Source organism: Pipistrellus kuhlii, unplaced genomic scaffold (genome assembly GCF_014108245.1).
Source record: "Pipistrellus kuhlii isolate mPipKuh1 unplaced genomic scaffold, mPipKuh1.p scaffold_m20_p_7, whole genome shotgun sequence".
NCBI classification, from domain to species: domain Eukaryota; kingdom Metazoa; phylum Chordata; class Mammalia; order Chiroptera; family Vespertilionidae; genus Pipistrellus; species Pipistrellus kuhlii.
Genome location: NW_023425573.1, coordinates 40939735 through 40962677, shown reverse-complemented (window position 1 = coordinate 40962677; position 22943 = coordinate 40939735). Strand labels below are relative to the sequence as shown.

General features: G+C 39.2%; 1 protein-coding gene across 1 annotated transcript in view; it reads right to left on the bottom strand.

Annotated features, from left to right (window-relative positions):
* LRP2 (LDL receptor related protein 2) overlaps positions 1–22943 on the bottom strand; it is a 193316-nt gene that overhangs the window by 37346 nt on the left and 133027 nt on the right. The window contains exons 45-57 of the mRNA XM_045575318.1: positions 22587–22712; positions 21161–21280; positions 18085–18216; positions 15258–15459; positions 13175–13470; positions 11777–12293; positions 10046–10198; positions 9402–9572; positions 6068–6291; positions 4548–4725; positions 3383–3579; positions 2173–2418; positions 1028–1156 (exon numbers count right to left, since the gene is read on the bottom strand). Of these exons, the coding sequence (XP_045431274.1) occupies positions 1028–1156; positions 2173–2418; positions 3383–3579; positions 4548–4725; positions 6068–6291; positions 9402–9572; positions 10046–10198; positions 11777–12293; positions 13175–13470; positions 15258–15459; positions 18085–18216; positions 21161–21280; positions 22587–22712 (2691 nt within the window). The remainder of the gene's footprint in view (positions 1–1027; positions 1157–2172; positions 2419–3382; positions 3580–4547; positions 4726–6067; positions 6292–9401; positions 9573–10045; positions 10199–11776; positions 12294–13174; positions 13471–15257; positions 15460–18084; positions 18217–21160; positions 21281–22586; positions 22713–22943) is intronic.

The window sequence follows — 22943 nt, the reverse complement described above, 5'->3', positions numbered from 1 at the left end:
CGGGCACAACACCAGTAGGGGGTGTGCAAGAGGCAGCTGATCGATGATTCTCTCTCATCAATGTTTCTAACTCTCTATCCCTCTCTCTTCCTCTCTGGGAAAAATCAATAAAATATAAAAAAATAAAAAATAAATAAAATAAAAGTTCCTAATCTATACATGAAAACCCCCAATATGCAAAGAAACTGAATGGCAGAACAACTGAACAACTGGTCGCTATGATGTGAGCTGACCGCCAGGAGACACACACAGAACATGACAGGTATCGGCAGCAGGCGATAGAACGTGGAACATGCTGGGTGCATCAGCTGGGGCAGGGTGGTGAAGCAGGTGAGTGGGGATGCCAGACAAAGGTGAGGCATCAGTCGCTGTCCTGATGCCAGCCTCTGGTGGTTACTGAAAATTCTTTGCTCCCACACACCATGGTCCACGGGTGCTTGCACCTGCTGGCATCAGCAACAGCTGCCCTGATTGCCCCTCAGGGCTTCTTCACCTCCCCCTGCTCCTGAGGGGTAATCAGGGCAGCTGTTGCTGCTCACACCTGCTGATGGTGCTGGCCCTGGTTGCACCTGCTGCTGGTGCCAGACCCAATTGCTCCACTGTGGGTGTGAGTGAGGCCAGTGTGTGGCAGTGGTGGTGGCAGGAGCAGGGCTACCTGCAGATAGGGGATCAGAGGCCATGGACAGAGGGGCCATGCAGGGGCGCAAAGAATGGGCCAAGACCCACCCCTTATGGCCCATAGTTCCTTTCAAAGTGCATGAATTCACTTTGTATCTTAATAATGCCTTTCCTAATTATAGTATCCTTTGGGGATAAGATTTCATTTAAGATGCTATAAATTAAACTCCTCCAATAACCCTGTAAAATGCTAAAAAATGTAACATGTTATTAGAAGAATTAATAGGTAGTCTTCTTCCAGGTGTAAACAAAGGAAAGATTAAGTGGGAAATACACTCTCGTCTCCTGATAATAGCACTGGACACTTACATTTTCTTGTCCCTCCCCACTTCCCTGCAGCCCCTCTTACCACAGCCTTGCTCATCGCTGTTGTCCCTGCAGTCATCGACACCATTGCACACAGCCAACTTTGGGATACAGCGGTAGTTTGTTTTACAGCTGAATTCCGTATGGTTGTCACACCGATAGGCAGGGCCCACTGAAAAGAGGAAGAAGCAATGTCAAAACTGAAGTCTCAGAACTGCTGGGAAATGGCACCAAAAGATACCTTCCACTGTCATATTTAGGAAGTGGGGCTAATGATATCAACATCACCCACTAAACTGACTGGTAACATGTTTCTGTTTTAGGTATGATCTGTTCACCAAGGAAGGAAGTTTTCTCTTACTATTACTCATTTGTGTTTCCTTTGTGGCAAGAAAAAGGACTAGGTGTGAAATTTAAAAACTGGGGTTGAGCCCTAGCAGGTGTGGCTCAGTGGATAGAGCATCAGCCTGCAGACTGAAGGGTCCCAGGTTCCATTCCAGTAAAGTGCACATGCCTGGATTACAGGCTCCATCCGCAGTAGGGGGCATGCAAAAGGCAGCCGATCAATGATTCTCTCTCATCATTGATGTTTCTCTCTCTCTCTCTCTCTCTCTCTCTCTCTCTCTCTCTCTCTCTCTTCTTTTCTGAAATTAAAAAAAACAACAACAACTTGGTTTTAAACAAATAAACAAAAACACTGGTGTTGAGCTCTAACTGGTTTGGCTCAGTGGACAGAGCCAAATAAAACTGGGGTTGAAGTGTCAGTTCTGCCAAGAAATTAAAAAAAAAAAAAAAAAAAAATGACCATCCATTAAATGTGAACCTGTTTCCTCATCTGTAAAATGGGAATTGGTAACAACCATGTTCCTCACTTGATATATTTCTCAGAGGCTCAAATGAGAAAGTACTAGGTATACAAATGTAAGTTCTCGTTATCATATTCTGAACAGATAGACATTCAATGTATCAAGAGGAGAAATCACCGCGTTCAGAAACAGGAGTCTGGCTCACCCTGCAGGCCACATAGCTGGCTATTTATTCTTTGTCTTGCAGTGCCAGAGCAAAGAAAGCCAAGAAGGGCGTCCCACAGGGATGAAACAGGAAGCTTAACCCCTTCTCTCAATCCACACAGAGGTTCTCCTTGTTTTGTGCCCCTGGTCAGGCCAGGCCCCTCCCACAGGCACTTACTGCATTCATGGACGGGCTCATCTGAGTAGTCTCCACAGTCATTGTCTACATCACACTTCCAGGTCTGAGGGATGCAGCGGCCATTGGCACACTTGAAATAACCAGAATGACAGGTCCTGCTGGCACAATGGGAACTGTCTTCATCAGAGTCATCCCCACAGTCATTCACCGAGTCACACTGCCAGGCTTCTGGGATGCAACGTTTGTTGGCACACTGCCATTCGTTGGACTCACATTTGTGGTGCTCTACAGGGAAGAGCATTTCGTTATCAGCTTGGAAGGTGTCAGGAATAGACGCTACTGCTTTATACTGATAGATACTGGAGAACCCAATACTAATTTATTTTTAGAGGAATTATGTCCTAATGCACTTATTACCAACAGTACTACTACATGAGCAATTGACTATACTGTTTCCTAAATTATTAAATAATTTTTTTTTTTTTGCATGCAGAATTAGGGGACAAGGACTGAATCACTGATGGCCCACTAACTTCATCTTCCCAAGACCTTGTTGCCCTAATGGATGTTTTTCCAAGTTTATGTTTTAAAAACATACAAAAACTTTGTGTTTGTTGTTCTTGTGTTGTTATTAGATTGCAGGGTTTTTTTTATTTTTTAAAAATGGAAACATAAATAAACATTACAATTGAGAGTCCTGATTAATATGGGGGTGGGAAACTCTTACTTCCCCCTCAGTGTTAGCTGTTGAAGAGGATTCTATGTATAGCATATGCTAAAGAACCACCAATACAGTCCACTTACTATCTACCTCAACTGTTTGCCTTGTATAGCCCTTAGGAATTCTAAAACAAAACAAAACAAAAAAAAAACCTTCTATAAAAATAGATAATAGGGTGGAGTTTTCTCCTAGGACATTAAACTGGTTTTTAAAAGGTTTATGACATTGCCTGGCCAGGCATGGCTCAGTGATTGAGCATTGACATATGAAGCAGGAGGTCCCGGGTTCAATTCCGGTCAAGGGCACATGCCCAGATTGCGGGCTCAATCCCCAGAGTGGAGCCTGCAGGAGCAGCTAATCAATGATTCTCTCATCATTGATGTTTCTATCTCTCTCTCCCTCTCCCTTGCTTTTTGTAATCAATAAATATATATTTAAAGAATAAAAGGTTTATGACATTCAGAAAATCCATTTGTATACAATCAACTATAGAAATGAGCAAAGAAGGCATAAAGCAATTCAACGCACCACAAAGAACGAGGTCTTCATCAGACCCATCAGGGCAGTTTTGGTGAGTGTCACAGAGGAAGTATGGGCTGGTGCAATTGCCATCCCTGCACTGGAACTGTGAAAGCTGGCATAAGCGCTGCGGGCAAGTGGGGGGTTCATCGGAACCATCCAAGCAGTCTTTCTGTCCGTCACATTTCCACCAGATAGGAATACACCTGCACAGAGAAAATATACCACTTCTCTTAGCAAAGCCCCAGGAGCCAGGGGGTAGAGGAGTGGACAATGGTTATCGAGAGAGAAGAGGCAAAACTGAATTCCAAGTAATGAGATGCATGAGTCCTCTCATGGCCTGAGAAGAGAGTCAGTTAAATCTTGGTTACTGTGATATATTTTCAGAGAAAACATAACTAGATGAGATAGAACCGGCTTGTTAAGATTCAGATACATGCTGAAAAAATCCTTTGAGTAGGATGATTAAATTCTTCCACAACAAACAGTGGAGTATGTATTTAGAACTGTGGTTCTGGTATTTGGGATGGTCTGGAATTGTTTGCCTGGACATATAAAAGACATTGGATATTGGTTGCTAGCATTTGTTGAGAGCCTATTCATGATAGGTGTATTCTCAATCTAAGATATCTTATATTATCATCAAAATATCTTAGATGCTATGATTCCCATTAACACCTATCCTCACACCATTCTCTGACTCGGCCCCAAGTGATCAATGGCCTGTGGCCATTGTCAGGAAAATAATCTGTGGCCATGTTCCACAGCAAACACATGATCAAAAATGAATTTGCATTTATAACTCTGGGTCCTCTGGTGGAATTAGCTAAGAAGCTAGGCCAGTATACGTGAAAAAGATGAGAGAACTTATATCACTCTTGAGGCTGTTTTTCAGTATACACATATCTACTATATGTTGGCCCTGACACTTAGGACAATTTACTAGAAATAAAAATAAAAAAACAATAACTTAGTTTGTTTCCTTTCTACAGATATAAAAACTTGCACTGGTTAATAAGTTCCTTCCATTCATGGAAGAAATTATCTGAAATTAGGGACTTTGGTGAGTCTTGGTGTGTTCTAAATGAACCACATTAATTAGCCAAAAATCTTGATTCATTTGAAAATTCCCATCCCCTGGAGCCTTAAAGTTCAATGTGCATCCAAGCCTTACTTTTCATTGTTAGCACAGAGGAACTGGGTGCTAGAGCACATGGGCAAGCACTGTGTGCGGTCAACCAGCTGGATGGTCTTAAAGTCATCTGGACACTCGCAGGTGAATCCATTCCCGCCTGCTTGGATGAGGCAGAGATGAGAGCAGCCACCATTGTTGGTACCACAGGGATTGTTCACTAGTGAAAGAAGAAAGAAAATAAATATGTTCATTCACTGAGAAAGGCTATCAAACACAAATGAGCTGATTAGCCACTTCATCAAACTCATCACTTCTTAGTAAAAAAAAAAAAAAAAAAAAAATCATTATCCTCGCTTCATGCTTTTTCCACAAGTTTGCAAATAAGACAGATGAGAGAGCTGCATAAGCAACCCTGTGCATGGAGAAAACTGATTTGTGTGCTACCAGCAGTGAGACATACCCACTGGTATTATGGGGTAGTGTTTGGAGAGTAGGTAAGGAACTTAGCTTATATTCATATATCCAGAACCTAAGTTAAAGCTTTAATTTCCAGCAGGTGCTATATTCTCTCATTCTTAAGGATATAGGCAAATGAAGTATGGCCAAGGATGAGGTGGATCGATAAACTAAGCAGCATCTTTACTAATTTTCTGGGCTGCCATTGGAAATAAAGACTAGTTTGAAAAAAATAATATGAAGAATATTAACTAGAAAGAAATACTGAGTATCTTTATTTTGCCAATTCTCATTTTCTTATTTCCAAGTTTATCAAATGTTTTAGCAAAACACAACAACCATGCAGGCTTATAAAATCCATTGTACCCCCAAAATATACTCCAGACTTTTGCTAGAATATCTGTAAATCATATAATGACTTTAATTGTATGAAGGGGAAAATAAGTTTACAAATAAATAAAAACAAGTTCTTTAACTTATGATACACTGAAATGTGTTTTTCTCGACATTTTGACCTTCTGGAAGACAAGCAAAACATACATTAAATGCAGAATACACAAATGGCATATGCAAAGACATTTAATATGATTTTTTAATAATTTTCCTTTAAACACTTAGATAAATCTTAGTATTAAGAAATTATGTTATAACTACATCTATATAATTATAATATATCTCTTAGGTATTAAAACTTATTGTGTTTATTTAGGAAATGTCCTTATTTTTTTAAAGTGTTTCCTTAAGTATTTAAGACTGAAATGTGACAATATTTTTTAATTCACTTTAAAATACTTCAGTATCTAACCAAAATTGATAAAGTAAATGTGGCAATATAACAACTGTTAATTTTCACTATACATAAAAACCCAGATTAATTTTTAGGAATAGAGCCATTGTTAAGAAAAAGAGTTATAAGCAGCCTTTTCAAGAGAATAAACTCCAAAGACATTCCATACCCTCAACTTTCAACATATGTTCTGTAGAAAACATTAACAAGTGACATCATTCCCTTTATAAATCATGAGGTTTATGATGAAATAAACAAGAATGTCATGCACAAGAACCTAAAGCAACTGTGTCAAACTTCTGAATCATCTACTCACCGATTGGCTGCCTGTATGGATGATATACATGAATGTCATACGGTCTATGTGTTGTGTTCACCAGTATCGTCCTATCTGATCCAACATACTTGTTACCCTTTTCAACTGTCTTTGTATTCCAATCTGTCCAATAAATAGTGTCTTCAAAAATGGTAATAGCAAAAGGGTGAGACAGGATTCCATCATACACAGTGTGTCGATTTTGGCCCTCCAAATCAGAGTACCTGGGGTAGGAAAAGAAAGTCACTCAAAAGGGTCACTGAGTGTGGCTCAGTAGTTGAGCATGGACTTATGAACCAGAAGTTCACAGGTTTTATTTCTGGTGGGGCACATGCCTGGGTTGTAGGCTCAATCCCCAAGTAGGGGGCATGTAAGAGGCAGGCAATCAATGATTATCTCTCAGCGCTGATGTTTTGATCTCTCCCTCTCCCTTTTTCTCTGAAATCAATAAAAGTATATTTTGGAAAAAGAGATTCACTCAATGAAGATAATTCCTCTCTTCTAATGCCTTCAAGAATAGCAAAATTGACAAATTAACCAATAAATTCTATCTTCTAGAGGTAACTAAGTTCAGATCCTTCCTAAAACTCCTTGTCTTTAATTAAAACAAAAAACATAAGTAAATAAAGGATATTTTGACTGAACTAAAGATGTAAATGTTGAGAAGGTGATGCCTTGAAAACAGGAATAGCCAGAGAAGCTTAAATCATCACAAACTCCTAACCACAGCTGTTTTCCTGCACATACAACTAGTTCAGCTATTGTATGTTGTTTATTAAGCATCCTTTTGATATCCTGGGACGAAAACCAGTTTTGTTTCATAAGTCATTCGAAGAAATCAGAGGATAACAATACAGAGCTGGATTTCTGCCTTCTCATGAACATTTTGGGGGAGAAGCTGTTCTAAAAGACAGCATATACTTGCTGAATTAAATTATAGGCCTGCAGGGTTAACTATGCATATACTGGCAGCACATTTATTATTAATCCTTCCCTGGGCACTATTAATGAATACCATTCCAGATAATAAACCTCCAGAGGAGGTTCTCTGATTTCAAGATGTCAGAGAGCATCCACAGCCAAATATCTAGGTCCTCTTAGTTCCATCTCATTCATTTTTCTGAGTCTGTCAGAATAATTTTTTAACATATTTTTATTGATTTCAAAAAGGAAAGGAGGGAGAGAGTGATAGAAACATCAATGATGAGAGATAATAACCAATTGGCTACCTCCTACACACCCCCTACTGGGGATCAAGCCTGAAACCTGGACATGTGCCCTTGACTAGAATCGAACCCGGGACAATTAAGTATCTAGGCTTTGTCCACCTGAGCCAAACCAGCTAGGGCGAGTTTGTCAGAACATTGATATTAAGTATTTTTAAATTTTGGGGCTAACTCTAAAAACTCAAACAGGAGGTGAAATGAGTTAGCAACTAAGAAACTTGATTATGTTAGCCATGTGATGTCAGAAGTATAATTGATGGTAACTTATAAAAAAACTTTGAAGACTTTCTTGGCCTCTGTTGGTAAGACTGCAGATAAATGACCACCACTTAGTCACTATCTGTAGGCAAAAGATCTGAATAGACACTTTTCCAAAGGGGAAGTGATAGAGCATCCCAACATGTACAAAAATGGATTGTATGTTCCATAAAAATATGTTTACTTATGTAGTCCATGAAATGTACTTCTGAACACAGGCATTGCTACCCCTCCAAGAGTTGATCAAGTCAAAATGACTACATGGATATTAAAGTTCATTAATTCTGCCCTAATTGGTTTGGCTCAGTGGATAGAACATCAGCCTACGGACTCAAGGGTCCCAGGTTTGATTCCAGTCAAGGGCATATACCTTGGTTGCGGGCACATCCCCAACTAATCAATATTTCTCTCTCATTGATGTTTCTAACTCTCTATCCCTCTCCTTTCCTCTCTGTAAAAAATCAATAAAACATATTTTTTTAAAAGTTCATTAATTCCCAGATCACAGAGCCTGATATTAAGATTGGACTTTTAGGCAGTAACCTAACTCCATCCTGAATTTTAGAATCCAGCCAAAAAGGGAGCAGAATATTAAGTAGCTAGAAAATTCCTTTATGCATTTAATACTCTTTAAAATAAACCTTCAAGTGTTCAAGACCAAGGATAATCTACTAGTTCTTTCCTACTGACCCTAAACATATTTACAACTAAACTAATTCCAAGGAACTGAGCTCAGGTGTTAGGGAGAAGCAGAGGCTGGTGGCATAGCCTATCAAAACAATCCAGTGTCCTCTGCTTTCCAGGACAGGGGTGCCAAAGAGTATCTCATGTGTCAACAGGGGAGAATTGTAGGGAAATGTCCCAATTAACTATGATTAACTATGGGGTTGATTAATTATGTCTGCCACGAGCACAGGATAGAGCACTGGAATGTGTGCCAGGTATTCTTTCCTTCTCAGTGGCATGTTCCCAAGAGAACATGGAATGAGAGAACTCCAAACATTTCTACACTGACTTTGACAGTAAAATATCATAAATTGAATAAAATAAATTGAATAAAATAAATTGAATAGAACAACAAAAATCTTTAAAGGCCTTTAAAATAACTCTATTGGGTTAATGATAATTCTATGCTTTTGAATGCAACAGGCTGTTGAATGTATCTGGGTACCTGTTCATAAATGTTTACCCAGAAGACATTACTACAGTCCACCTAGAACATAACTAACAATGCCCCCAAATAAGCATGTACTGGTTGGTTAAGAACAGATATTACCCTTTTTTCAATGAGTATTTTTCATTGGACAGTATAATATTTAGCACTTTTTAAATGCTTTTACTAGAATGATTTGAGTGCACTATCATATTGAGTAAACAGTAACAAATTCTACCTCTTTATAATAAAACACATCAATTTACTTATAAATGAATGCATCAAATTTTTTAGGGAAAATCTTTGTTCTTTTTCTGTTTGCACATGCTAAAATGTATTAATTGTGTATTTGGAAGGGAAGAGAAAAATAAAGAGATAAGGAAATTAAGATAGATTGAGCACTAAACTGACTATCATAGAGAGATTATTAGTTTCACTTTTTTAGACATATATAAAAAAAAGAAAGAGAACAGTGAAAGCACCAGGACAAAAACCTGATCTGTATGACTTCAAAGTTCACTGTTTCTATTGCATCATACCACAGAGCTCAGTGAATTGCCTTTGGGCAGTTTTAGATAGAAGTCATCTCAGAGTGACCTTCAATTCGCAGGCCAATTAGAAACTGCCTGGCAACACAAGCCCCGGTGTTTGGCATAAACAGTTACCCAGGTTGCTTTATTATTTTCTGTATACGTACTCAATGTAACCCAGGTGAGCGTCTGCCCAATAGAGTCGATCATTGGTGTAATCAATGGTGAGGCCATTGGGCCACGCTATCTTGGTAGAGATAATTACAGTTTTATTGATTCCATCCATGCCTACTCTCCCAATGTATGCTCTGCGGGTCCAGTCTCCCCAGTAGACATACCTGTTGGAGCAAATACAAAGAGTCAGTTCCTGAAGCCAAAAGAAGTCAATAGCTGAAAGACATGGATCTTTTCAATTAGATAAATAAAGTTTACATTCTAAAAAGCCTCTCAGAAAGGAAAGAGAACTAATAGAAAATAATATAAAGGGGGATGATATACAGATAATGATCAAGAATGAACATTATTAACTGGGTATTTCTGTGGACTTGGAAAGGAAAAGTCCAGTAAAGGTGAATTATTTTTTGTACCTTTTTTTTTTTTTTTTTGCATGCAGCCAAATATGACTTAAAAAGTGAGAGTCATGACAATGAAAATAGAATAGCTCATGAATATTATTTGAATAAGCCATGCTCCTAAACCATTTACCAGGTAGAAAAAGCAGGAGACAAATCCCAGCAAGACATTGGCCTTGAGATAACAGAGGCAGAATAAGGGCATGAAAGAAGAGCCCAAGATTACAGGGAAACAATACCCATATTGAGGGTGAAGGACAATTCCTCTGGGATTATCAAAGCAGAAAGTGTTGTTGGCATCCAAACAGTGTTCGACCAGCCTGCGGTGGTATCGACCATCAAGGTCGGAGACAGAGATGCACTTCAGGTAGGCATCCACCCAATAAAGTTTTCTGAAATAGAGAGCACAGGGTTACTCATACAGACTTTTTGTTCGTGAAACAGTGCAGTTAACAACCCAACTTCCTATCCAAGCTACCCTGGAATCACACATACAATTATTAGCAGGCACTTTTCCCCAGGCAAACAAGGGCAAGGAGGAAAAGTTGGCCTTCCTACAATGGGGTAATGAAAGATGAAATATGTGCTACCGTCCCCCCTTTAAGATGATGTCACATAGGAAATACTGGCGCCATACCTCACACAAGGATTCTGGCTTTACTTTCTTAATACATAGTTCTATTCCTGCAAATCATTCATTGCTATGCTTTTTTTTTTACACCTACTAGGTCTATAAAATGCACATATTCATAGTCAATATTTTATTAATTATTCAGCAAGCACTTACTGAGCACCTATGGCAGGCCAGCTACTACTTAGGTAGAATTAAGGAGCAAACTCCCTCATCCCCATTTTAAGATCTTTACCCTTGAGGTTGTCAAATAGAGAAGAAGTGGAAGAGTCCTCTATAAAACTGGCCTGACTGTAGCACAGCATTAGCAGATATGGTCCTGCTCAAATCTGTTAACCACAAAGCCAAGTACTTTACACACTGCCGAGTATCTGACAGATTCAATATTCAATAGAGGTGTAAAGAAGTGTTGTGGATTCTATAAAGTTTAATTAAAATATCCCTAGTTTACCTTAAAGATCCTCAGTTTCTAAAAGGACTATCTTAAAACAAAAGTTTCAGGTTAGCCTTCTGCTATTTTGTAATCAGCCCAGGCTGGGAATGACTAGTGCACTAAACCAGACTGTGAACTCAGGACAGCAGGGCTGCTCAGGACTCCCAGGGCCAGGTCCACTGCACAGCAGCTGAAATTACCAGGGAGTGCATGAATCACCCTTTAACGCAGTGTTTAACACAGTTCCTCATGTTGCGGTGACCCCCAACCATAAATTATTTTTCTTGCTACTTCGTAACTGTAATTTTACTACTGTTAATGAATTGTAATGTACACATCTGTGTTTTCCGATGGTCTTAGGCAACCCTGCTAGCGGTTCTCAACTTGTGGGTCACGACTCACAGGTTGAGAACCGTTGCTGTAGACCCTAAGACCATCGGAAAACACAAGTATTTACATTATAATTCATTAACAGTATGAAGTAGCAACAATTACAGTTATGAAGTAGCAACAAAAATAATTTTATGGTTGGGGGTCACCACAATATGAGGAACTGTATTAAAGGGTCGAGGCATTAGGAAGGTTGAGAACCATTGCTTTAACATCATCTCTAGTTAACTGAGTGGCCAGGATTAACAGAGCACCTTTCTCATTTGTGATACCCTCTCCTCCCAAAATGACAGCATACACTTTTTAAATTCACTAGATTTAAGGTTCTGTGGTATCCCATTTAAGTAGTGGGTACACAACAGGAAAAAAAACATGCAGAGGCATTAAATGTATCCACATATTCAACAAGTTGAAAAAGATCAACTCCCTGTTAAAATGAAAACATATGTTAAAAATGTTTAAAAATAATTTCTTTTTAACTTAAAAAAACAAACAAAAAAACTCCTGTTTTCTTACCTGGCAACCCAGTCTACAGCCAGGCTTTCTACACCTGGTAGTTTGTACTTCATGATTGTCTCCCTGTTTGTCTTATTCAGAAACATCCTCTCAATGGTGTTTTTCTCTATATCGATCCAGTATAATCTCTTTTCTACTCGGTCAAAATCCAGTGCCACAGCATTGCCCAGTCCTTGCAAGATGAGGGTGTAAAAGGAGCCATCTATAGTTAGGTTTCTCAAATAATAACGGTTGCTGAAGATGAGATAGGGCTCGATGTTACTGTTCTGCCGACAGCTCTTTCCATCTGGTTCTCGGATGTAGCCTGGGGCACATTTACAGATGTAAGAGCCCACTGTGTTCTCACACTTCTGGCTACAAACAAAGGGCGTCTCCTTGCATTCATCAATATCAATACAAGTCCTCTTGTCAGACATAAGCTTATAACCAGGAGGACAAGAACAATAGAAACTGGTTAAGGTGTCTGTGCAGTACTGGTCGCAAACATTGAGTGTAGGGTCATTGCATTCGTTAATGCCTGGAGGTAAAAGAAAGTTATTAGAGAACATAAAATGTCAACAGTGGATTCACCCATAATGGCCCAAAACCAACATTTCCCCTGTGAAGCACCAATCCTTAATCATGCTAAATGGCAGATAGACAGAATACGGGATTTCTGAAGGCCATAGATTACTTTTTTTCAATTTCCTCTCCAACTTAATCACTTGACTAATTATTTTAACAATTAATATAACTAAGAAGCTTAAGTTTGACTTTGAATCCTATGCCGATATGTAGAATCTTCCAATTCAGTGATGCCATGGCCAATTTCAGGCTACTGGTGTGACAGCACTAACCAGATATCCGAGAAGAGATTCACAGATTTGGCTCTCATGGGATGAGCCACCCAGCACTCCATTGGGTGTGCCTTTGGCCTGTGATACGTGGTCAAACTAACAAAAAAAAATTTAAAAAAAACTAAAAAAAAAAAAAACTATCTAAACAGAGAGGAGAGTGTGTTCTTGTCAATCTTATATTTTATAAATTCTAAAGTACAATAGTTGACTTGTTGGGGTTGGGGTGAGGGGGAGGTTAAAACTCACCACTTCAATCATCTGAGTGTAAAGATGAAGACACGCTAAGAAATCCCAGCAGAGGGGCAAACTCAGGCAGCAGGTCATTCCAAGGATTCAAAGAGAATCAGTCCTGTTAGGTACTAATGGTCTGACTGTGCTCTGTAATGAATTGCCTAACTGACCAATAAGTCCAGAAACATGTATTCACTAACCTTATGTACTGAGTAGTCCTTGCCTTTGATAGACAAGAACTAGTCAAGAAAGTACTGATAAGTCATAAAGGGTTGAGAATCTATATTCAGTCTCCCTATTTTCCTTTTCCCAAATCTTCTGTTATACTCACCACATCCTTTCTCATCGCTATTGTCTAAACAGTCATCTAGGTGGTTGCAGACTTTTATCATCTCAATGCAATTCCCATTATCACACTTGAACTGATGAGGGGGGCATGTGGTTTCAGGGACATGGCACAAGTGCTCCAGCTCGTCAGAATCATCTCTGCAGTCATTATAACCATCACAGACGAAGGGTTTATAAATGCAGAACCCATTCTGACAGGTAAACTGTTTCTCATTGCAGGTGGGGTATACGCAGTTCCTCTCATCACTGTAGTCACCACAGTCATCATGCCGGTCACACCTGTTATGAGACCCAGTATAACTCTGTCAGAGGTTGACAAGTCTCAACTATTTCTTCTACCTGAATACCAAGTCACCTATTTCAATAACAATATCCCCAATGTCATTAGTCTCCCTCTACCAGAATCTTCATCACCCACCAATCCCCAGCAATGGAGGAATATAATAGTGCTCCACACAACTTCCCCAGATGCTGGTTGCTACCATTGGAAATGTGGGCCTAGAGTTATTTTTTAAATTTCACTCATTTTCCCCCAGTTGATAAATTCATTAAATACAACTTTTATAATTTTGGTGTTCAAAATATCCATTCATCAGATGAGATAACTTATGGGCATAAGAAATATCCTGGGTGCCATATGCTAAAAGTGCTGACACTCAAGTAGATGCTCATAGGATGAGTGCTATCCTTTATAATAAAAACATAATATGCAAATCAACCAAACAGCAGAACAATGGCCAAAACAACCGGTTGATATGATGTGCACTGACCACCAGGGGGCAGACGCTCAACACAGGAGTTACCCCCAACCTGCAGGCACCAGCCAACCAACATGGGTGCTAACAGAGCCTCCCCCTGCCATGACCCCACCACTCATCCCACAGATTGGCCCTGATCGCCAGCCAGGCCTAGGGACCCTACCCATGCATGAATTTCATGAACTGGACTTCTAGTATATTATAAATGATGATATTATTAGATGTGTCCTCTAAGAACACACATCTTCCAATTGAAGAAATGTTTGCATAAGCAATCATGTTACTTAGTAGAGGCTACTGGCACTCGAGGCAAATACCCCTGCCACCTACAATGAGATGGGAATAGTGATGACTATGGGAAAGAAGAAAAACTAGTAGGTTAGCATGGACTACTATCAAAGGAAAAAAGCATTTCATAGTTCTAGATGTTATTTTGGGACCCAGCATTCCTAGGCATCATGAAGACAATGAAATTGCCAAAAACTCTATGAGCCAGACTATTCTTTCTCCTCTACATTGTTGTAAGATCCCATGAAAATCATAATTACTGAAGGGGTTCCTGCTAACAGTAACAAAACTCATAAGAATAAAAGCATCTTGAATAAGGATAGGCAAAACTAATGTGTGACAATTCATAAAAGAACATATTATGGAGAGCATAGGATTTGGAAGCAGAGCATTATGAGACATTAAGGTATCAAAGCTGAATGTGGTCAATTTTACAATGGCTCTCCTGCCGCTCCTGCACGATGCTGAAAGCTGGACATGTGCTCTAGTTCACCTCACCTGTCTCTCCCTGTCTGAGCCCAAGGGCCAAGCTCCATTTGTCATCCCACTTGCAAGTGTCATTTTTCTCATAGCAAAGAAGAAAGTGAAGCATTTCTTACCCCCATGCCTCTATTCCAAATGGAAAATGAAGAGGGTCACCTGCTTTAAGGAAAAAGTTTTCTTATATCAAGCCCACTTCATTCATCTCCCAGGCCTCTGTGCAAGGTCACATCATGTCTTTCATGAGCCCTAAGCACATGCATTTTCATGAGCCCTTTCCTTCATAAAATACTTAGTTATATTTAATAACAACATTGATATAAAGGCATAATGTATATAAATGTTATATATTAAGATACTTTCCTTGGCTTAAAATGTCCCTGTTTTTCCTTCTGATTTTATAAGAAATATAAACATTTTCATAGACCACTGACAGTACCACAGGCCCTACATACTGAAGCCACTATGCCTAATGGATAAGTTGGCTCTATTCCCATGGTGTCTTAAATTTCCAGGGAAATTTTCATCCCCAGTTTTCACCTGTAGGAGTCCGGGATACACCGTCCATCGTTACAAATGAAGTCGTTTCCAGAGCAAGACCCCCGGGTGCAGTTCTGCCTCTCATCAAAGCCATCAATACAGTCTTCATCGCCGTCACACACCCAACTCTTGGGAATGCACCGACTGGCTGGAGGCTCGTTGTTTACACATAAAAACTCAGAGTCTGTGCATCTGTAACGGTCTGAAACAAAGCACACACAGATCAAAAAGTACCTGAGAGCTCATTCTAGCAGCCAAATCCCCTCTAAACCATTATTTCTCTTCTTTTATGTTTCTTAATAGTCTAAGGAATGAAAGGAAAATAGGAGGAAAAAAAGGCCAATAAATCACATTGCTATGGTAAGAACAAATCATAATAAAAATACCTCCAAAATTCCATTTTAATTGCTTTGGACTTTGGATTTTTTTTCCCCCCAGAAGTAAGCATAATAAAATATCTCAGTTTCCCATAAAATTAAGATCATATTTTTCCTTAGGGCTACAGAAAAAGACTTCTGTTTTGTTAATTGGATACCAAAACGAATGTCTTACATTTGGTAACATTTTTACTTTACAAAGCATAACTACACAAACACAATGTGAGGTAGATATTTTTATGTGAATTCTACAGATGAGAAATTTGAAACTCAAAATGGTTAACTAGATGGCTCAAAGCCATAGAACTTTCCAAAGAGAGCTAGTGCTTCAAACGTAGGTATTTTTTTCTCAAAATGTAGTGCTTTTTAAACTACATTATAGCTACCACTTGAAGTAGGATTAGAGCACTTGAAGGAGGAACTAGAGTATCAGAAAACATGATCCTGTTAGGAAAGAGGTTAGGAAAGGCTGCTGTAGCATTAATGCCTCCATATAAAATAACAGCTGTTTTACTTAGTCTTATTGTGGGTGAATAAAAGACAAAAGTAAGGAGGTCTTGGTGAAGGGAGTTGGGAGAAAACCACACGTTGTAATCCATGTTTGTGCAGCTCCTATTCAGTGAATGGAGTGTTTGTGGAGCTATGGACCACCAGTGTCACTGACATGAAGTTATGATCAAATGTAAACATCAGAGAGTACCCAAGATGGCGGCTTAGGTAAACACCTAAACTGCTGCCTTGCACAACAATTTCAAAACTACAACTAAAAGACAAAACGTCTATCACCCAGAATCACGGGAAAGCTGGCTGAGTGGAAGTTCTACAACTAGACGGAAAGAGAAAAGAGCATTCAATGCACAAGCTCTGAAAAGCTGAGGTGCAGAGGTGGGTGTGATCGAGGCTGGTGGCAGGCATTACTTTCTTTAACCAGAAAGGAGAAAAGATCTCGATTTCTCTGAAATCATTTACTAGGGAGACACGTGGGGCCCAAACTCGTAAGGGAAGAAGCTGGACTGTCTGCCATCAAATCGGAAAATGAAAGTGGCTTGCTTGCAGAGCTGCACACAGGAAAAATTGCTTGCTGCACTAGGGCACAAGACACGGGTGCAGGGATGGCAGCCATTGCTGTTTGCCATGCCCTAACCTGGTGACCCCCTGAAACCCTGCCCAGCACAATCTACAAACCCACCCAAGCTCCAAGAATGGCCTTTCCTATCGCAGCTTAACCTAGCAAACTTGCAACCCAGTTCAGACAGCTACAAATCCTCTAAATCCCAAGCAAAGAGGAGAAAACTGTAGTTCTCACTGTAGCTCCTGCAGGGTGCCTCAGACAGTAGCTGACCTTCACCCCATTGGAGATCCAGAAGCCAGTGTACCTAGTGGTCAGTGTGAGACACCAGATTTCAATTCCTCACATCCATAAGTTACACATTCAAGAGGCAGACTCAGTGAGCACTAAAGCCCCACTGAAACAAGGCCTGCACCATAAGCGTGTCTCCAGCTTAGCAGTTTTTCATTATAAACACAGCGGGCCCCCACAGCCAATTGATCTGAAGGTCAATTCCTCCCAGAATACCAACAGCAATCAAGGTTTAACTGCACCAAGACTTTGCACTCAGTCCACAAAGGGGTGTACCAAGACCGTCCACCTCAGGTGATAATCTGAACAATAAAGATCTATTTTTTAAAAATGTAAACATCAGGGAGCCATTGTTTTATTGTTCTACCATGGAAAGACACTTTTCTAAGACACCTTAGCTAAGAGTTAGTAATGCTCTATTGGTAATAAAAAATTGTGTTCCACAATCTGTTCAATAGCCCTTTTCCAAATAGCAGCTCTAAGGCAGCTATTTTCAACTGGTGTGCCATGGCACACTGGTGTGCCGTAAGAATTTTAAAATACACCACACTTGACTATTTTTAGGGGCATTGGCCTCTTTCCCCTTAAATTGTCAAATTTTAAAACAGCAAGAGCCAATACAACAATAGCCATCCAGTGTGAATGAATCAAAATTAGGCCTACTTTTTTGACAGGTCAGTTGAATTGTAGTAGTTTAGGTACGCTATGAGATGAAAGGTTGAAAATCACTGCTCTAAGGAAATAGATGAAACTGAAGGCTTCATTAATTGCTACACTGTAAAAGCTGCTATTAATTTTAAGTGTGGCCAACAGAATTCTCTTAATCTGTTCTGGAAATGTAGGACATTATTGCCCTCAGCTAAATGGAAGAGTAAGAAAATAAAATTTAAAATCATTTTTCATCTTTATAAAAGCACTTAAGTACATGATATCAAAGAATTCCACAGTGGGAAAATAAAGATAACTTTCTAACAGTGTGTACTCAGCTAAAGAGGAATCTGCCTGATAACCGTACTATCTGAGGACAGGAAAATCAATCTGGTGAGTTTCCTTTGAATGTGACTTTGCAGAACTCATTGGTTGCACTTACCACAGTGGTGTCTTTCATCCTCATCACTCATGTCCCCACAGTCATTATCACTATCACAGATCCATTCTTGTTGGATGCACTTCCCATTGTCACACTGGAACTCATCATTTCTGCATGTTGTCTCAGCATGCACTAAAGACAAAAATAAAAAACATCCTTGGTGAAAAGAACAATTTTTTTAGTCCAGCAACCATGAAAGAAGGCTGCTATAACATAATCAAATACCCACATGTGCCTAGTCAACTAAACAAGTTATCATAGACTCGTAAACCAGGAAAGAAAAATTAATTCCTTTTAAATACAGCACAAAGATAACAATAAGAAGAAATGGGACTTTTTTTTTTTTTTTTTTTAAATTTTATTATTATTATTTTTTTATTTGTACAGAGAGGAAGGGAGAGAGATAGAGAGCTAGAAACATCGATGAGAGAGAGTCATCGATCAGCTGCCTCCTGCACACCCCCTACTGGGGATATGCCCACAGCCAAGGTACATGCCCTTGGACCGGAATCGAACCCGGGTCCCTCAGTCCCCAAGCCGACGCTCTATCCATTGAGCCAAACCGGTCTCGGCAAGAAATGGGACTTTTTATAAGCTGGTAAAAAGGAGTGTAAATTAAAACAGTCTTTTGAAGAGACATCTCCTTTAACACAGCAATACCACATCTACAAAGTTGGCCCATAAGAATTTTCCCACATTCGCACAAAGAGGTTTCTAAAAGGATGTCAAAGGTATTCAGAACAGGCTTCTCTAAGATGTGCTTCTTTGGCATGTGGGTTATTTTGAGCTGAAGGCAATTGAGACCCTAAGGGCTCAAGAAAAAACTTTTACCTCTTCCTTAAACAACTTAAATTAGGGGCCTTGGCCATAATAAGTTATCACCAGAAATTTTATGACCTATCCATAGGGCACAGCAAACTTCTGATTACTGCATAAATGCTCTTCTTATCATTCTGTGAATGACTTTCCTCCTCTCTGAAGCTCCAAGAAACTTTCCCTCTCGTCCTTAGCTCAGAATATCATATATTCCTCATTTTTACTTTCTGTCTCTGAACCTCTCATATTTGTGGGTATCTGACTCTCTCAAGTACATAGGGTTCTCATACATGGGTATGCAATTAAATCTGATTATTTTCTGTTAATAATCTGTGCCATGTAAATTTACTAGACCAGCCAAAAGGATCTATAAAGGTAGAGAAAATTTTCTTTCTCTCACACAATATTCATTCCAGCATTATTTTTCAAAGTGAAACCAATGAAAACTACCTAAATGTCCATCAACTAGGAAAGAGATAAAAGACACATGGAACATCCATACTTGAGAGTAATATTCAACAATGCAAAGAAGTGAGGTAAATCTATATGTGCTAACATGCTGACAAGATGTTGTTAAGCTCAAAAAAAAAAAAAGTAGAGCAAATTGCAGAAAAATGTATATAGTAAGATCCCATTTGTGTTTATAAAACTATCTATCAGGATGTATAGGTAAATGTAGGATGACACCCACCCTTAATAGTGATTGTCTCTGGAAGAAAGAGTACTGAAGAAGGGTGAAGAATTGTGAATTTTACTTTTGTATATACATATTATTTCTTCAAAATAACAACACTGCATGATATGAGAATGTTTTCATTTAAATGTCAGGCAGTTGGTACAAATTGCTATTACTATGGTTTTGGTTTCCATAAATATGGAACTCCTCATTATTTTATTTATGGATCCTCAAAACACTATGTGCCCTTTGTTTCCTACAAAACTTTCAGTGTTGGGAAAATGAACATGGCAAAGAATTTCAAGTAATCATTCTCCAACTATTAGCCACAGAATTTAAACTTGAGAGAAAATATAGGAATAGAAAATCCTCTTAATTTAGCTACAAAACTATGTGAATGGTCCTAAGAAAATATCCACAAAATAAAAAGTTTTATATATAAAGGTATTACTGCTGTGATATTTTTAAACCATATTTTTATTGATTTCAGAAAGAAAAGGAGAGAAACGCCAATGATGAGAGAGCATCATTGATCAGCTACCTTCTACATACCTCCCTCTGGGCATTTGCCCTTGACCGGAATCAAACCTGGGACCCTTCAGTCTACAGGCCAATGTTCTATCACTCAGCCAAACTGGGTACAGCTTGCAGTGATATTTATAATAGATGTAATGTAAGCAATCTAAATGCTTAAAATAGAGGCGATTAACTCAGTGATAATCAGTGGAACATTAAGGACCATTAAAAAAGACAACATAACAAGGGTCACAAACTTTCTCTTAACCAGCTAGTAAATGCTTATAGGCTGTATGTTCTGTGTCTCACCCACTTGACACTCCATTGTAGCACAAAAGAAGTCATAGACAATATGTGACCACATTCTAATAAAACTTCTTCCATAAAGATAGGAGGTTGGCCTGTGGGCATAGTTTTCTGACTGCTATATAACCATATGATTTGACAGATTTTAAAAAATCAAAGTAAAATATTGAATCTTTATATTTTTATAATTATGTTTTAAAATGTGCATAAATATAGATTGAAATTTGCAAAAAGTAAACAGCAGCCTCCAAGCAGTAAACAAGCACAAACACCTGTAGGAAAACCAAAGGATCCCTGGAACTTCTTGGAAAGCTCAGATGGCTATGAGACCTTACCATAGGTGGTACATGGGCAGAAGAAGAGACTATGTGACCCTCATATGCCCCTTGCCCATGATTCCAATCACTTTTGTAACCTCCCAAAGTCATATGGTCAGAACGCAGCCAAATTCCAAAATTTCAATTCAGAGTCTATTAAAATTAATAAGCTCTCCAAGCCAGGCACCATATTAGATGCATCACCAACATAATCTCATTTCATCAGCGTCAATCAGCAGCTTCCATATCCTATTAGCAGCCCACACCATGCACTGCACTAACACATTTTTAATGAATGTCTGCTGAGTGATTGCAGCATCTCAGCTGAGCACAGGGGCAGGACGTGGAAACATCCAGGAGCCATAATAGTCATTTGTGTTTAAAGTACTTGGAAGAGTTTCTCTAGCTGCACCATAATGCTTTTCGTGCTTGCCTACTTTCTTACCACAAGTGGCAGGTTCATCAGAGCCATCAAAACAATCTCTTTCTTGATCACAATACCAATAGTAAGGAATACAGGGTCCAGATGTGCAGTGGAACTCACTGCTGCTACATGTGCGACTGGCTGTAGGAGAAGAGAAAGAAGATAAAACCCATGAGCAAGAACCAGCTTGTTCCCATCAATCTTAATCTGCCTATATGTCTCAGTTGAATAAAGACTTGCCCAGAAAGGAGACTGAGGCCTAGGAAATGGGATTTTGTATATGCACTTTCCATGGGGATGGAGGGTAGGGAGGAGAGAAAGCAAACATACAGCCCAATTTTTTGGAATATTTTTCCTGGATTCCATAAATCCCCAAATAAATTATATTTGTTAGAAATACCAAATAAATATCCCTTGATACATAAAATCACAAATTATGTATGAGGAGACTTGTTTCTGTTTTCTGTGGTAATATAAAGTTAAATTCTATTGAAATAATAATTAAAAGCAAAAACAGCAATATGATCATACCTGAGCTCACCCATACACAACCTTTAGCCATGTTAGACCATCATTCTACAGTTAGCAACGATCTGCTCTTATTCATCTTAGTATACGGGGCCTTTATCTGAGTAAAACAGTTCTGCCTATGTTTGAATGTTGGTTCTTTTCTCAACTAACCTTAGGTAGCTCTACTCAAATGTATTTTCTAGATTGTTATGTGGGTATAAACCAGAATCAAGTCTTATCATTCTTCTGATCTACAAGGTTTCCTTGCTTTGGCCCATTGTATTTTATAATTTGCCGGGGCGGGGGGAGGGGGGAAGATACTGATAAGAAAGCAGGGGTCCCCAAAAGGTCAGCATTAGCTCCGATCTGCATGTCCCTATTTGAGGGCTGCACCCTGAATTCTACTGCTTCTTGCTGCTGTTACTACAACTGATTCCTCCTCTTGAACTGTAGCCTAGACTGATAACAATTACTGAATTCTTAACTCATGTATCTATTTACATTGTTTCCAAGTTATCAAGCTTAAGAGAGGGCTTTTAATTTGAGCTACTAATTAAAATTAGAAAAATTCTTTCCGTTACTAATTATATTAAGTATAACTGTAAGGGCTAAATGTGCAAATTCTGCCTGGAGTTCCTACAGACAAAAAGGCTTTAAACTCTAGGAGAAATGGCTTAGCATTTGTGGAAGGTTACGTATCAGAGCAGGTCTCTGGAGGAAATACTTGGAGTTGGGCCTTCTTCAGCCAGGGAACAGAGAGATGGGGCTTCATAAGCCCCTCCAATCACATCCTGAGGTAATTGCCTACTGCATCTGCTTACAATGTCAATTAGAGATGACAAACTGAAATGAGCCCAAGCGCCCAGGCCATGTATCTTTGAATTAGCTCAAGACATGAATCCCCAAAACCACAGAGAGAGAAGCAGGGTCATATTACCGCAAAAAGTGGGGTTTTCGTCGCTCATATCTCCACAGTCATTGTCTCCGTCACATAAGTAATGATGAGGAATACAAATATTTGTAGTCTGACACTTTGTGAATCCAGGCTGGCAAGTGCGATCAGCTTGAAAAGACAAGCAGATACACATTTGGAACATACCCACCACACGTGTCCCATAAAGCATGACCATGTTAATGAATCTATTGCAGAACTCAAACACCAGAAGAGAGGCTTTTTCAAAGCTATTCCACAGGCATGACCTGTGATACTTATGTTACACCACAGATTCTAGTGTAAAAAGATATAGTGCCAGATGGTACTGCAAGACGGAGAGGAGAGGCTTGCTTTGTAATC